This window comes from Cynocephalus volans, chromosome 9 (genome assembly GCF_027409185.1).
Source record: "Cynocephalus volans isolate mCynVol1 chromosome 9, mCynVol1.pri, whole genome shotgun sequence".
Taxonomy (NCBI): domain Eukaryota; kingdom Metazoa; phylum Chordata; class Mammalia; order Dermoptera; family Cynocephalidae; genus Cynocephalus; species Cynocephalus volans.
In genome coordinates this window covers 132,657,611-132,674,123 of record NC_084468.1, presented here as the reverse complement: position 1 = coordinate 132,674,123, position 16,513 = coordinate 132,657,611, and the positions used below count along the sequence as shown (strand labels likewise).

The window sequence follows — 16,513 nt, the reverse complement described above, 5'->3', positions numbered from 1 at the left end:
GTTTTTCTTTTATACAGATTTGAAAAGTTGGGTCTGTGATGAATTTCTTGAGTCCTCTGTAGTTATAAGATCACTATTTAACACCGACATCACTCCCAGCCCTGGCTGCTACAAACCAGAAATGCAGATTGCTCAGACCAAGGCACATCACATTTTTCTCTCTAATGAAATTGAGGGTGGTTTGGCCTTTAGGCAAACTATCTCCTTTGAGACAGGTGGGCTCCTCTGCAAGGGAAGAAGATAAACCACAAATGTTCCTATGAATTCTTAGACCTCAGTGATCATATGCCAGAAACATGAAGTGAATTATTTTTCTGTCTCAAGTTCAGGAATACTTTTCTTTGCCAAAACCAAGATTTGGAATCCAGAAGCAGCAAATCCCAGCTCCAGCAAATCTGGAAGGATGAGCTCTTGACCATTTTGAGTTTCAGTGGGGATTTTATTCTCTCTCAGGTCTGTACTGTGGCTCAAATGAGAAAGGAGTAAGTACTCTGTAAACTGTAAATTTTTGTGATTGTTATTATCTAGTATCTTGGCATTTCCAAGAACTAGATGATCACTCTTTTAGAAAGCAGCTGATTCTGTCACTGGACCACTCTGCAAGTAGATCTGATGCTTCGTACCTCCTACCTTGCAGACTTTGGGCCAGTAAGCCAGAGCAACTAAAGTCTGAACCCCCTTCTACAGAACAGTTCTTCCCACATCCAAAGGCACTTAGCAAATGTGCCTCTAGTTCTCCCTAATACCTTACAATTTTCTCACCAGTCCTTGGCTGCCAGGGATTCAATCCCCTGAGCAATCTGGCTGTCCTTTTTCAGGTGATTGTTGAACATAACTCCATTCCTAGGAGGGCACTGACCAGCCCCAGTTCAGCAACCTGGCTAGTACTGCCCATGGTCAGCCCATGCTTCTCATGATGCTGTGTAAGATTATGCTAACATGTAAGCAGCTGCTGGCTCCTATTGAATCAACAATCACTGAAATTCTTCACTCCCAGATCTTTCGCATGAAGCAGTGCTGTAGGTCAATACTGTGGGCAGTCATGTAATAGAATCACAGCACTTCATGTTTTGATTTCACATTACAGGTTTGGACCTGCTGAGATCATTTTAAATGAGTCCATTCCATTTAAAACAACAGACTGGCATCATTCAGATCATACGCAAAAAAAAAAAAGATAAGAACAAAGAGCGCTGTGGCCTGTCTTTAGACCCGCGCTGCCCAGTACGGCAGCCGCTAGCCACATGCGGGTATTAAACACTTGAGATGTGCCTAGCCCTAATTGAGATGTGCTGTAAATACAAAGCCACACCAGATTTGTACTATAAAGATTAATTTCATCTGTTCCTTTTAAATTTTTTTAAACGTGCTGCTTTAAAATGTTAACTTACGTGGCTTGCTTTGCATTTCTATGGGACAGCAAACTGCACTAGAACTTTCTCCATGACGTCAGTCAGCAGCACTCTTTCTTTCAATATGGTTCCTCTGTCCTGAACAGTCCTCATTATCTCCTAATTCAAATTTCACCATTTTGTCTATGAAGATATCCTGGGGAAGTTTTGCCAAATGCCTTTAATCTATATATTCGATATATTTCTGTCACAGCAACCTTTTTGAAGACAGAATGAATGAAGGAGAGGCGGAGACTCTTGGCCCAATTGCTGAGACCAGTAGGCACCCAAGATGGCTTTTTTTAACCCCTATTGAAAGGTCAGTTTCTTTAGATGTTGACCCCAGCTCAAGTAAGGGAATGGACATAAAGCAAGCACATACCATGCTCTCTGTACAGGATCTGAGGAGCCCAGCAATTAAGTACCTGTATTTAATCTGGAATCTGAGAACAGAATTACAGCTTAATAAATATCTGCTACACAAATGGGCAAATGAATAATCTGCTTGTAGTATCAGAACCTTTATTCAGGACTGCTATTTAGATGATCCCTCATCTCCAGGCTTTTATCTACCCTGAATAAACAAGGTACCTCCGAAAGAACGTTGGCTTTACGGTGAGGAAAACCTAAAACCGCATCATGGTTCCATCTCCTGCTAATTCTATGACCCTGGATATATTACTGAATCTCTTGGTTTGCTCCTTTAACACCACATACTTCTCTAGTTTTTGGTGTGATTACAACCATTAGAAAAGGACTGCTGGGCAGTGCTGCCACACCTAGTTCCTGTCTCTGTCCCATCCTCACAGTGGGTGGGAGCATGTGCTGCACAAGAAGGTGCTCCTTTGTCCTGACACCAGTGACTGGTGCTGGCCTGGCCACTCAGTCTTAAGTCTTTAGCAAATGTCTTTGAACCTCACAGTTCAAGGGAGGGGGTCAGGTTTCAGGCTCTGATCAGTGCCAGAGGCCTCTTTCCATCAGTGTGGTCATTTCTCCTTCTTCCTTTTCATTAGCTCTTCCCCTCCATTAACAAAAATATTTCCATTGAAAGTTATGAAAAAGCTTGCTAACTAGTCAGTGAGGAGACACATGCAGAATGTTCTAGACCTGTACATCACAGCTTTTTTGAAAACTGCTTTCCTCCTGCAGCCTGTCCTTGCTACAGCTGTGGGCCCAGGAGTCCATCGGCACTTCGTGACAGGCCTCTGGACAAGATCAGGGGAGCACCAGCCCAGAAATCATGTGTCACCTGATGTGTATCACCTCATTCCTTCAGCGATTTGAACTGAGAGATCCAGGCCCAAGTTTCAAGCCCTGGAGTTGTAAAGCCTTGAGAAGTTAGGGACAGTGGCAGTACCAGGGTAACCTAAGCCACAGGCAAGCAGACACGAGGGAAAAGAAACCAAGAGCCTTGCAGTGAAAGCTATAGCTTGTAAGGCACCAAAAAAAAAAAAAAAAAAAGCAGACAGGAGAATGCACAACCTCTGAGACAGACACACGCACACACACACACAAGGGAATAGCCATCCTGACTTACTTCCTATGAAGCCTGATCTTCCCCGCTGTTGGTTCCATAAGATCCCTCTGTCCTATAGGGATAACCTCTATTTATTTTTGAGCTTTTGTTTGTGAGTTTGTGCACCTGTAATCCGACAGACTTCAACCAAGACACATCTGTTTTTTCTTCCCAAGCCTTCCCTGCCCCTTGGTGGCCCTAAAGACTTGTAAAAACAGACACCGGCACTTGCCGGAACATAGGCCAAAGATGCGAGCTTTGATCACATGTCCTCTGCTGAACAACAACACAGAAATCTTTGCCATCCCTAATTACTTTTTCTCAAGAGGAAAGAGTTTATTGCAGGTTGGGTACACTTGTAGAAGGCAAAAATCCAACAGTGAGAATGAACTACAGGGCCCACCAGTTTAGAAGATGAGCAGGAAAACTAATACACTGATTACGTACAATTATTAAAAGCAGCAGGGTGGAGGGAAAAGGAAAGACTGCCAGCAGCCTCTCAGAAGGTTGACAACAGAGCGGCCCTAGTCCTGACTGCCTTGAGGCAAGTTTCTTCGCTGCGATGTCTGGCCCTGCTCCAGATGAAAAGCGGATGATGGAAGGAGACACTGGTGGCTGGCTACTTGGGACGCGATTGACTCTGCTCCTCAGTGACTGGCTTGCTGAAAAGAAACTGCCTCAGCCAGGGCAATGCCACATGCACCAAGCCTTCCGGTAGAAAACCCAAAGGGCAATTCCATCAGCATTTCCTAATACATAAGTGAGAAGAGTTGGGGAAAGACACAACGTCTAGGGAAGAAATGACCTGCTGTAGTCTGTGTACAAATAAATACCAAGTGCTGTCTTAAGTGAGCCCAGCGCCGCCAGCCGATTGGCTGTGCTGCTTCATTGGGCGTCTGAAAGCACTTCTCAAAGTCTGGAATTAGTGTCCAATGACCAGATTGTCCTCTTAGGTGCTCATTTCTTCTATTAGAAAGCCAGCCCCCTCAACCCCCCTCAGCAGAGGAAGGTGTCATGTCACTTCTCACAGGACATCCACGCAGGGACAAATGCAATTCTAAGTCTTTTGTACAAAAAAAAAAAAAAAAAAAAAAGGAGCACTTGAGTTTAAAATAAGGGAGAGATCTTGGTTCATCCAAAGTATTTCTATAAAAATGCATTTAATACTGAATAAAAGTTGCACATTCTCCTGGCGAAGCTGTAAAATGTCACTGAACTGAAAACATGGATGATTTAAAATGAGTTACTCTGAATATCTGTCACCAAAGCTGACACAGTATATGATACCTCCAGGAACCGAAGGCAGAGCCCAGAGTGCCAGACAAGGCCAAGCCCCAGCACCGGGCTCCTGGTTCCCAGGCAGCCTGAGGAGAATGCCAGCAAACTCACAAACAAGCAGTCAAGAGAGAAAGGCTTTCAGTGAGAGGCGCACGGCCAGGCTGAGCAGACGAGCCGGCTCCTGGCATGGCAGCAGGCGGCTTCGGCCTGTCTGCACGAGGCTCAGTCACGGTGGCGGCGCCAGGTCCCTGCCCGCTCACAGCCTATGGCAGCAGGAGGACAGGGGGGTGTGGGAGATTCCGGAGGGGCCGAGGCCAGGGCTGCTGCCCCAGACACAGGGGGCTCCTCGGCTGAGGGAGGAACTGGAGAGATGTGCTCCATCCCGGGTCTGCTGCTGTCTTGACAGTGCTTGCCGCAGAAAATCTGCCCCTCCTTATCTAGAGCCGTGTTCTGAGGAGAAACCAGCAGAGACAACAAATTACCTCAGCCCAGACTTGGGTCACAGCTACCACGATCGGGGAGCACGACAGAGCATGCACGGGACTCAGAACAGAAGAGGAGAAATAACGTCCAGCTTCTAACAGAAGCCTACCAAAAAGCAATGGTTTAGGGTACCCTCCCCTGGGGAACCATCTATCCTTGGCCTCTGCTCCCATCAAAACTGGGCTCCCGGCCCAGGGAAAACACAAGTGGGTGGCAGCTGGGCTCCGGATGGCAGCCTGAGGTGATCCTTCTCCAAGCTTTGAGCTGTGCCTGAGTTCTGGGGGATTCTGCCCACGCCTAGACCTTAAGCCCAAAAAATCCCGAGACAACAGGCAAACCCTACAACGGCACTCAGTCTTCGGCAGTTTACTTTTCTAAAGAAAGTTCTCCACTGTTTGAAAAGTTATTCATATACTATATAAATAAATAATCCCCTTACAGCCCAAGTGGTTGTGTTACCTATACAAGGCCTGGAGTCAGATGGAGCAATACTATCCATTTTTCAGACCCTCCACAATCTCCTACATCCTCTTTGTGTGAGGGAAGGCCTCTTGACCTTGTCACATCTCCGAAGTTTTTAATCTGCTCAACTCCTCAGGGAGCAGCGCAACAGCCACAGAAATGTGAGGAAATCGCCTTGCTTTCTAACCCAGAGTGGGAAGTGAGACCTAGTCTTCTTTTCTCCTCCTTTGACACACTTGGAGCATTTCTTGCTTGTCCAGTTATACACATCAAGCTGCCGTCTCACTGGATTTCCCAAATTTGATGTGACTGTGGTTCCCAGACACCTTTAGCTAACAGGGACAATGACCAGGAGGCATTTTGTAATCTAAATACCCTGGGGGGGGGAAATGCACTACAGATTCTTTCAGGACTTTAACCAAAAGAAAAAAAATGGAGAAAATAAGTCAACCATAGGGCTTTCTAAGATAGACTGTGACTGCCCTCTCCACAGGCCCTGCTGAGCTCGGTTGAACATTCTATAATTTCCAAGGACGATTTCAATTCCCTGGAGAAGAGGTAACTGTGGAAAAGCCTGGTCACCAACTTAGCTTCCAAGCTCCCAGCATCAGAGGCAGCCAAACCACCCCCCAGTGAAAGAAGCCACCAATGCTGAGAACAGAGAGAGGCAGCTGACACTTCTTCCTACCACATCATTTCTACTAGGTAGAAGAAAACAATCACCCCCCAGTTATTTCTCCTTTTCCCTTCCTGTCGAGAGGACACACAGGTGAGCAGCAGAAGGGAGCATTGCGGTGCAGTTAGTACGTACCATGGCCTGGGACCTAGTCAGAGGGAAGCAATGCAGGCGGCGGGAGTGGCAAGAGGAGGCAGGAGAGAAGCAGGGACAGAAACTAGACTTACTTTAAACAGAAGCAACACGAGTAAAACAGTTTTGTCTATCTTAAATTAAGGAAACAAACCCAAATCGTTCCCCAATTTCCCCCCGAAAGGAAGCACAGTCCCTGAGCAGAAAAAGCCATCTATTTGAATCCATCCTTTCTCAAGTCTGCGCAGCAGGGGCAGAGTGAGGGCCGCTCCTCACCATACCCTTTCCTGCCACAAGGCGGCCTCTTCTAGTCTCAGGCTGGGATGAGCCCAGGGGATGAACGATGAAGCCATCCTGCAAATGCACTGTCCTTTCCTAAGCGTGCTAAGGAAGTCGAAGAGAATGCAAGTGCCATCCCACAGGCCTCTCTGAAACCAAAACCTAATCTAATCTAATTCTCTTCTTTATCCCAAAGGCTGGCTGCCATTACACTGTCTTATTGATAAAAATTCATCTTTGGACGTGTAGATGGAGAAAGAGAACAAGCCTTTACAAAGGCACCCATCCTACGCTGTCATTCACAAGAAGATACTTTTTCACCTAAATAAAAAATAACATTTAGCAGAATTATTGGAATCCTCCTCCCATGCACTCGTCAGGTTTTGATCTGGGAAGGAAGGCAGTGTCGGCAAGCTGGGAAGTTTTAAAGTTTTCCAAGGGTGTGCTCGGCTGGCTGGAAGGATGTCAGTAGGTACAGGAGACCACACCAATGAGAAGCTAAGAGCTGGACGGCAGTGTCAGAAATCTGAGGTAAGCATGCAGATTTAAGAGGGGCTGAAAATTAGGAGTTGCTCTGATTAAGCACAGCATGTTGAATACCAGGATTTTGCTTCAGGATTTCCCATAGTCTCAACTGGGTAAACGAAACTCTGATGTCTCTCTCAAACTGTCAAATCAAACTGTCAAATAAAATGCAGACAATAGCATCAACTTTACTTTCTTTCACCTTTATTTACCAATTCCTATCTATAATTTTATCACTGGAGACTCAGGCACCAAACTTTGGGGAGGGTGAGTATAGATAGAAAGGTTTTATCTGTAAATTATACAACAGTGGTCTGATGATTCAGCCTCAAAACATTTACATGCTGTTTCCGCTATGATTTGATATGATGATATCAGCCTCACATCCTCCAGCTATGAGAACATATGAATACCAGGGAGTGTCATTTTGAGGTTAGTTTTAATAGAAAAACATTTAAAACTGTTCCCAAGGACAGGACACACAGACACACAGGAATGGTGAGGAGGAGACACAGAAGCATGACAAGCTTCCCCACACAACCATGCCCCAGGCCGGGTCCTGACTTGGGAGAGGATTAGTCCCCCGATTCTGGGGACAAGTCAGAATTCACAGGCCAGCTTTCTGACCACCGAGAATCTGCCAGAGACAAGCTTTACTGATTTCTCCTGTAGGTACAGATTGTGATCATGACATTCAGCAGTCCCTCAGAGCTACAACCTGCAGAGTTGTGTAGGGAACATGGGGTTAGAGAGAACCCTGCTAACGTGCACAAAATGACAACTGAACACACATATAAACACACAACTTATACAATCACCACTGGAATTACAGATTCACACAAACCTCCTATTAAAGCTCAGGGGGGGGTCTGACATTTGACCACTGAATTCCATGAGCAAATGGAAAAATACCATTTGTAAACCACATGACATAGGTTCTGTCTGGGGTGGGGGGTAGGTGTCATTATCCAGAACAAAGCCTATACCAGGCCATACGGTAGAATGGCCAGTTGCTCCAGAACCTCAGCTGAGAGTTGGTCATAAAGAGCTGGGCACAGGCCTTTGGCCATCAGTTCCTATCTGAGACCCTTAAGAGTCACTGAGTGAATTCTCCTAAGCCCAGGGCACAGGGCTATAATGGTTCCTCCCCTAAGGAGAGACTCTGAGGCTTCATTATCATACAGTCATTAAATTTTGATTCCAACAAATCTCTGTATTTAAAGATTCTCATGACACGTTGAGTATGCCAATTTTTAGCGCTTTGTCTAAAATTTCCCCAAAGCGGCCTCACAACACAGAGCATGGCAAGACAGTGCACTACGCATCCCATCCGTCAATACCAGCCCTCGCGAGGGGGTCACTTGCAAATGATCTCGTACTGCTGGCTTAGTCAAGATGGTTCTTTTTTCAAAGAGTTTAAAAAACTGTAATTCTGTGACAACTCTGAACTTCTCAGGCTTTCAGCAAAACACTACTCAAATACTGGGAAAAACCTCAACTCAAGAGACCTTCCCATTATGCTGGCACAGAGCACCCCAGTTCACAAACTCAGGCTTTGTCTGGAGAGCGAGAAGGCACTTCCGGCAGGAGCTACAGGGACATACAGAGGCCTGCCAAAGCAGCACGGCCTCCCCGGGAGGATGCTGGGTAAGCACAGCGGAGCACTCACAGTCACAGGGCCGGAGACTGGGGGGTGGGGGAGGGACAGTCTGTGGGTGGTTTCCTCCCAGCTTCTATCTGGACCCCACGTCCTCCTAGGCAAGGGTGCTAGACTACGAAGTGCCATGAAAATAAGCAACTGTTTTCTCTCTAGCTGGGTACAAAACAAACAGATGCTTTCCCAGAGGGTGTCCTGAGGTAAGAGTGATGGAGCTGTGGAGATGGCCCCCTCACTAGCTGTCAGGACCCGACCTCAGTCACAGGTGGCCCAGGTGCTAACACTGCAGGCCCCATCACCTCAGAAAATCTGGCTCTGAAGCTGCCCCAGCTGACTCTGGCTCTGGGGACGGCACTGCACACTTGCTCGCTGCTCCTGTGAGTGGGGCAGGGAGAATGGGCACCACTGCCCAGGACACAGGCTGGTTTGAACCTGTGCACCATGACAGGCAGAGAGGCACTCAGAGCAGCTTCATGGCCCAGCTTTCCAAGTGCTCAGGTCTGGACAGCCAGGGCAGGGTGTACTCACTTCTGGTTCAGTTTTATTTTTTCTGCTCATATTTTCCTTTTGCTTCACTTTAATGTTACTTTCCATTTTAATCTGTTGTATTTATCTATTTGGGTAAGATACCTTACAAAACATTTTGGAAGAAGAAAATTCTGAAAAAATATGGTGATTATTGTTACTGACTTCTCATAAAATTTTACCAGCCCTGAAAAAACTAATATTTTTATAAAAACGAAATTTTTTTAGCTTTGGCTGTTTCTTTATCCCAAAGAATAATTCATGCCTCGAATAATCTATTTTTGAAGCCTTGAATGGGTAGGGAGTTATTTCCTTATACTGCAAATCCCACCTGGGCTTGGGAATCTCTCTCCAGATGAGAAAGCAGAGAAGAGAGTGGAAGCAACTGCCCAGGGGGGCCCCAAGCCCAGGAGCTCCTTGGCACCTGGGCCCACCAGACTGACCTTATTGGTACCTGTGGTGCCCCAGGCCTGGGAGTCAGGCCACATGACTGCCCTTCACGTGCCAAGTCAATCTTCAAGTGAAAATAGAAACACGGAAGATACCAGCTTCCATGTGAAAGAAGCTCTTGGCTATTTACTTCAAAAGATTCAGTGCTGGCTCAGCAGTCAGGCCAGACACTGCAGCTTTCCATGGCAGAACTATGCATCCCACTTACCATGATAACGGAGACCCCGGTGGTGGTGCTGTTCTGTTTGGGAAGCGCATTATTAAAGTGCTGTTTTAGTTTACCTGTTACCTCAGCTTGCATATTATTCTCCTGGGAGGCATCATCCTAAAGAAAGAAAATCAAACAATGATATTTGATCCTTACCTTTAAGCTGTCTTTTCCTAACAGCCCCCCCGCCCCCCCAAATCTCCTGACCTCTTCCTAAACGGACCCATCTTAGCACAAAACTAGGGAAACAAAGATCTTTCAAAAATAATCGTTATTCAGAAGTCCTGTGTCCTCAGAAAGACCCTATACCAGTCACTCCACGCCTCAGGCCTAGAGTCAAGGAAAGAACACAGGTCTCCAATGGCATGAGGAGGACATTCTTTAGGCTTCTGAGACCCTCCCTCCCAGGAACAGAAGTTAGTATGATCCCTCCCAAGGAAACATCAAGATTAATTAACAGTTTATCATTTTAATCAAGAATGCATTTAGTTGTTAGTCTTTTCTAATCATAAAGAAATGTGTCATCTCAGCTACTTGGTCCAGGAGCCAAGTCACTAAGCCCAGGAGAGCGGCAAGCAGGGTCCAGAGAGGCTGCCCTTGACTTCAGAACGTGCAGGGGAGTAGAGGTGCACAGGGAACCACCAAGTCAGCAAAAGCCTTTGGCTAGGTCAATTAACTTCATGCTCCTGGAACCTCGGGAAATGAGGGAAATGCCAACTCTCCCACAGTCACCTCTAATGGACCATGTTTACCCTAAGCCCAGAGGTACTACTTAAGCCCAGAGGTCAACATTACCCTCTGCCCAGCTCTCAAGGGGACTGTGTCTCAGCCTCCCCATCAACAGCAGGAGGTCTCCTGTGACCATGTGCCATAAAGACAGAGATCAGAGTCTGAAACATGCTCATCTCCAGGGCAAACCCTGAAAACTTTCAAAGAAGAGCTACAGAACTGAGAGCTAAAAGGCTCCTTATAGGGCATCATGACCAACCCTTCTATTTCACAGATGAAGAAACTGAGGCCCAGAAAGGGACAGTGACTCGCCTAGGTTTCTAACAGAGCAGGATCTAAGACTGGGACCCTGGTGCTGACTGCGTTCTCCCAGATAGCTACCTTTATGCTACTTGCTCATTAGGAAACACAGACATTTTGTCTGCCATAGAATGTGGATGCAGAACTCTGCACATACAAAAACCACTGCGAGGAAGCATGCTGTTGGTGACCACAGCACGTACGGACATTCATTCCCTGGGACTGTGGGTACTTACTGACACCCAGGGGTGACTCAGGATTTGTCCTGCGGTACACCGAGCTTCAACGTTTACCTGAAGCATTTGACTGATTAATTCCTATAAATAAATAATAAGTAAATAAGACCATACAGGAGGAGAAAGGGGATAATTGCAGCATAAGTACGGAAATCTGAGTTTACACCAAGCACTTCAAGAATAGCCAACATAGCTGCTCAACCATTTGTACTTAAAACTATTATCACCTATACTCCTAGTGCCTACCAGGCACTTACACCAAATGCAGCTGCCTCATGTCAGCAGAATTGCCAAAGAAGAGAAGATCTCTTCTGAGTCTGCATGAAACCAAGATGTATTCTCCTAAGAGTTCTGGTCATTATCACAATTCCACAGAGTAAAATTGCAGTGTTTTTCCTTTTGGCAATTCAGTATGTCTCTTGAGTTCATAACTATAGTCAATACATATTTCCTGAATAAATGAAAGAATGAATGTTTAGAGCTTAGAGGAGCATGGTAGGATAGTAGGGCAAAGCAGCAAGAGAGCCAGACGAGCTTTCAGAATTTGGTTAAGAACTCCAGAGACCACACCATGAGTTGAACAAAAAGAAGAACCACACATTAAAAGTCAAGGAAGTCGGGGCTGGCTGGTGAGCTCACTTGAGAGAGTGGTGCCGATCACACCAAGATCGACGGTTTGGATCCCCATACTGGCCAGCTGCCAAAAAATAAAAATTAAAAGAAAAAAGTCGACAAAGTCCCTAGAGCTCAGTATGAAGAGAAGCTATAGCCCCACACTATGGGTGAGGACTGCCCAACGTAACTCAACCCACAGAAAGAGGCCCAGATGGCTACCTTGGCTGAGTCTGTGATGTTATCCCAGTATGGGGCCGGAAACTCCAGCTTCCCAGCCAAGATCTGGTCGAAGAGATCTTCCTGGAGGTTGTTCTCACTAAACCAGTGACAAAGAAAGGGAAGAAGAGTCAAAGTCACCATACAGTTTTTCAACAAAATGCTCATGGGAAGGTCGAGGAAAGGAGTCCAGTCCTTCTAGCTCAGGCATTTCATATCTCTATTGCATCTCTCAATTGCATTTGTGATGATAAATTTTTCCTTTTAGACAATGAGCCAAAGAACGTTTCCACAGGCCTGGGAATCAGACAGAGAGAGACAGAGAAAATGACTCAGGAAACATGTTTAACAAATGCAGAGTTTCAGTTTGGGAAGAAGAAAAATGTTCTGGAGCTGGATGATGGTGACAGTTGTACAATAACGTGAATGTGCTTAACACTAACAAACTAGACGCTTAAAAACGGTAAATTTCATGTTATGCATATTTACCACAATAAATGCAAGAAAAAATGAATCCACAAATAATTTAAATCTTCACTTCAGGAAAAAAAAAATCAGCATATGTCTTCATTCAATCTCATGGCAATAAGAGTGGAACAGCAGCAAATCTGAGTCAGGTCTACTTCCCACTTTCCCAATAGAATAGCAAAAGATTAGTACAATAGGCAGCATATGAAAAAATCTGGACAAAACATTCGTGACTTAATTAGCTCATTATTAGAGCTTGACTTCCACTTAAGTTCAGTCTGAGAGAAAGAGCCCACCAAGGACACCAACTAAAATTGCACAGGCTGAGGCAAACCCACCTTGGTTGCTCATAGGTGGGCGTCCCTCCCCAACCTGTGCCTGACCATCCCATCCTCACACGTGCACTTGCTCACACAGTTGGTGCCGAACAAATAAACAATCACTTGACTTTTGATGGAAGGTGCCAAGGAAATGTGAAAACACCACTGGGAAAAATTCAGGATGTCAGATGTCCCCCACTTCCCATAAAACTTCACCTGCACGGCCACAGAGCCCCCCTCACTTGGTGGGTGCAGTGAGGACCAGAGTGAGGAACAATGTCATCCACTTTCTAGGCCATTACAGGGTCCCAGAAGAAAACTCAGAATGGGCCGGAGTCAAGATCAAATCCAGGGCTGGAAGTTACCTCGCAAGCGTGCAACATTACTTGGAATTTCTCCACCCAGCCTTCAGGGTTTTGCCATCAACCCTCTCAAAGGGGGACAGGACAAGTGTGGTGCCCTAGAAACAGATTGTCCAGGGCAGTGTCTAGACAGAAATTCTAGGGCTGTGAGATGATACGGCCGCCTCATTCCTGTTCCGGTAAAAAGAGTAGAGTTTGTGAGCTTTACGAATATCCATGACATCTAACCAAGCCCAGCTGAGGCACTCTGAGAAGGAAAGTCAGGCCAGATGACCAGGCAAGGCAAGGGATCCCCGCTGCTCTCCCCAAAACTTTCTAGGTGTCAAACTGTTTTTTCCCCCCTTTTCACTGTTATTTCCCTGCTGACTGAACTCAGCTCAATACTCTTTCAAAATGAGTAAAGGAACATAATGAAATTTTTACAGAAATCTTTAGAAAACCAGAACCCCAACACGGTGTTAGAAGATATAAAAAAATTACCTATTTCCAGAATTGTTCCTTTCAGCCATCTCTCCCCTATTACTCCACTTATCTTCCCTTTATTTTTTTGGAATCTCAAATAGTTTACGTTTTGTTAATCCATATAGCTTTTATTTTGCTAATAAATAGCTAAAAAGCTGGAAATCTGTCTGCAGCAGTCATTTATAACACTTGGTTCTTGGCAAGATATCCTGTGTCAACAAATGAAACCCTAGGATGTCTCAGCAATTAGATCCTAAAGGATCAATGCTGAGAACTGCAAGGGCTTTGGCAGTTTTAGCTGCCCCTCAGTAGAAGAACAGAAAGCTAAAGATATTTTATCCTTCTTAGTAGTCGTGTAAGAAAAGCTACTGTCATTAAATCTACACTGGATTTATTATCACATTTATACTCTACAATCTGGCTGAGATGCTTCAGGACACTTTTTTAAAAATCTAAAACAATATAGCCCTTGGAGCAAGGTGCTGTAAATCTAAAAACGCCCATTAAGAAAAACCTCAAAACCAACAAAAGAATTTGTGCACACACTCTTTTTTCAATGATAAGTCATTAAAGGTCAGAAAAGGTAACCTGAAAACTAATTCACAAATGATGTCCAGACATTTCACTTACGGGGTGTGTATATGTCTGTTTTAAGAGAAACATCAAAAATCTCAGCACGGTCAAACAAATAATACTTTTTGTCAGTGGCCCTAAGAATAGACTTGCTTAGGCAAAACTAAAATTTTGGGCACCTCTGAAAAACCAATCTTCTTCATAGTAATGATGAATCTGATGTTGAAAAAGACTGGAGAACACATGTCAAGCTAAGAATAAAACTTGACAAGTCTAAAATAAGAAAGAATGAGAGATGCTACAGTTAGAGAAGCTGAAACTGTAAATTCCAAATAATTTTAGTTTAAAAGCTTTGGGTGAAAATTTTTGTGTAAAACAAAGAAAACATTTTGAAATATTTGTTTGAGAGACTTTTATTTTAGATGAAAATTTATGTTGGTAATCTATTTTATGCCGTAATCATTTATCCTTATTTAAAGTACCATTTCCATAATTTACTATATTCATTTTTATATTATAGTAGGTTACAAAATCTATCCAGAATGTCTCTGTATGCTGTGAAGATGTTTCTCTAACTACTGTTTAATATATAGATTCTCTTACATCACAATATAATATGAAAGAGGGAAAGTATTTTCTTAAAGTTTAAAAGTAAGCTACCTGGAGCTATACGACGTGCTTCTGAATATAACATAAACGGGCAGCAGCTTTCAGGATGTAGCTTTACTGCTTTTCATTAGCCAAACTTATCTCCAGATTCCACAAAGAAGCTGGTGCCCACTAAGTAACAATCCATGATTAGCATCTACTGTTCAATCTGAGTCTCGTTTTTGTTAAAAAGTAAAAAACAAAGAAAAAACTCCCAGGCTTCACTGGCAACCGGGAACACTAGAGGGAGTTGTGAGCACACATTCCTCTAAAACTGAGCCCCAATACCCTTTTCCAGCTGATCTCAATTTGGGTTAAACAAGGAGGAGAACTTAGCTGGTCCCAGGATCACCTGCTATCAAAACACACTACCTTTGTACATTTGACTAGTTCCCAATACAGGCCATCACTGACACCAGCCAACGCCCAATGTGACTGTAAAAATGGCAACAAATTATTCCCCTCCCTCTATGTATTAGTTCATTTTCTCCCACATTTACTCTAGGCTCAGCTATTTGGCTTGATTTGCTTAATGGATATCAACAAGCACGAGGCAAGCAGAGACGCAGAAAGTGCTGGGGTGGTGGATCCAGGGAATCCCGCATCCACCATGACTTGAAGCCCAGGCTAGCCCACTGGAGGATGAAAGGCACAAGTGAAAGGCCAAGTCATCTCTGTTGTCCCAGCTATCAGACATGTGAGGGAGCCTGTCCTAGACCATCATGCCTCCACTGAGCCAGCCCAGGCCAGAAGAACCATCTAATTGTCCTGCAGAACTGTTTACAACCATAACTTTTGGAGTAGTTTGTTATTCAGCTAACAGATATGTGCAGTAAATCCTACAGTCTGTGTAACCCACCTAGGCAATGATCTTGGTGGAAGACCATGATGTTGACAGCCAGATGGAAAGAGCTTCACCTATAAAAACCCCACAAGGTCCCACTAAAATGCTCATCTTTCAGTAAACCTTTTGTGATTTCCAGCCCTCAGCTAAGCATGCCCTCATGGTCAGTTTATTCTTCTTCATCAATATTCTTGTGATGTGTATCTTTATCTACACCATAAGGCTCTCAAAAGTAGAGAATAACATCTCTGTCATTCTTGTGCTTACCGCAATGTCAGTAAAAAAAAAAAAAAAAAAAAAAATTGTTCAATTCAATTGAAAAACTGAGAATTTAAAAAAGATAAACCTTTCAACTTTTCTGTATGTTTGAAAGTTTTTATAATAAAATGTTGAGGGGGGTAGAGATAAACCTATTTTTCACTTCCTGACCCAGTACAACACTATAAACACCATGACATAAACAGAATGTCTCCCCCAAATATTCACATGTTGAAACCTAATCCCCAATGTATTAGAGAATGGTATAAGGAGGTGGGGCCTTTGGGACTATTAGGTCCTAAGGGTCAAGCCCTCATGAATGGGTTTAGTGCCCTTATAAAAGACCACAGAGATCTCCCTTGCCTCTTCTACTATGCAGTAACAGGGAGAAGATGGCTGTTGATGAATCAGGAGGTGGACCCTCACCAGACACCAAACCTACCAGTGCCTTGATGTTGGACTTGTCAGCCTCCAGAACTGTGAAAAATAAATCTGTTGTTCATAAGCCACACAGTTTATGGTATTTTGTTCTAGCAGCCCAAACGGACTAAGATAAACCATGACCTCAGGGATTACGTTTTGATCACCACTTTATTCCCAGCACTCAAAAGAGTTTCTGGTACACAAAGCTGCTCAATAAATATTTGTAAAGTGAACAAAGGAAGGGATTAAAATGAAAAGATAGCTCAAGAAAACACACAAGAAAATCAAACACGGTATCATTAGGTGAACTTCTGCTTCAAAGTCATTCACATTCTCCAGAGTGGGAGATAAAACTGATCAAAAGACAAGCTGTGGCTGAAGTCCCTCACTCACCCCCGGTACCCAGACTGCTGGGTCAACACGTGTACTTAGGGCCCTTGTCAAACACCTTGACCATCATTGTGCACACCTCTATGC

At 44.4% G+C, this 16,513-nt stretch overlaps 1 protein-coding gene across 8 annotated transcripts in view; it reads right to left on the bottom strand.

The window, feature by feature from the left end:
* Positions 1–3,257: 3,257 nt before the first annotated feature.
* The window catches only part of DCLK2 (doublecortin like kinase 2), a 142,990-nt gene continuing 129,734 nt past the window's right edge, over positions 3,258–16,513 (bottom strand). For 4 of the 8 annotated variants that reach the window (XR_010024475.1, XR_010024476.1, XR_010024477.1 and 1 more), the window contains 5 exons: positions 11,682–11,778; positions 10,848–10,928; positions 9,583–9,699; positions 6,818–6,897; positions 4,559–4,635 (listed from right to left, as the gene is read on the bottom strand). Coding sequence is in view for 4 of the 8 variants with exons in the window: in XM_063108834.1 (XP_062964904.1) it covers positions 4,408–4,635; positions 9,583–9,699; positions 10,848–10,928; positions 11,682–11,778 (523 nt within the window). In the remaining 4 variants the exon portion in view is untranslated. Of the gene's footprint in view, positions 4,636–6,817; positions 6,898–9,582; positions 9,700–10,847; positions 10,929–11,681; positions 11,779–16,513 lie in introns of all 8 variants that reach the window. The other 4 variants (XM_063108834.1, XM_063108835.1, XM_063108836.1 and 1 more) reach the window with 1 other exon arrangement.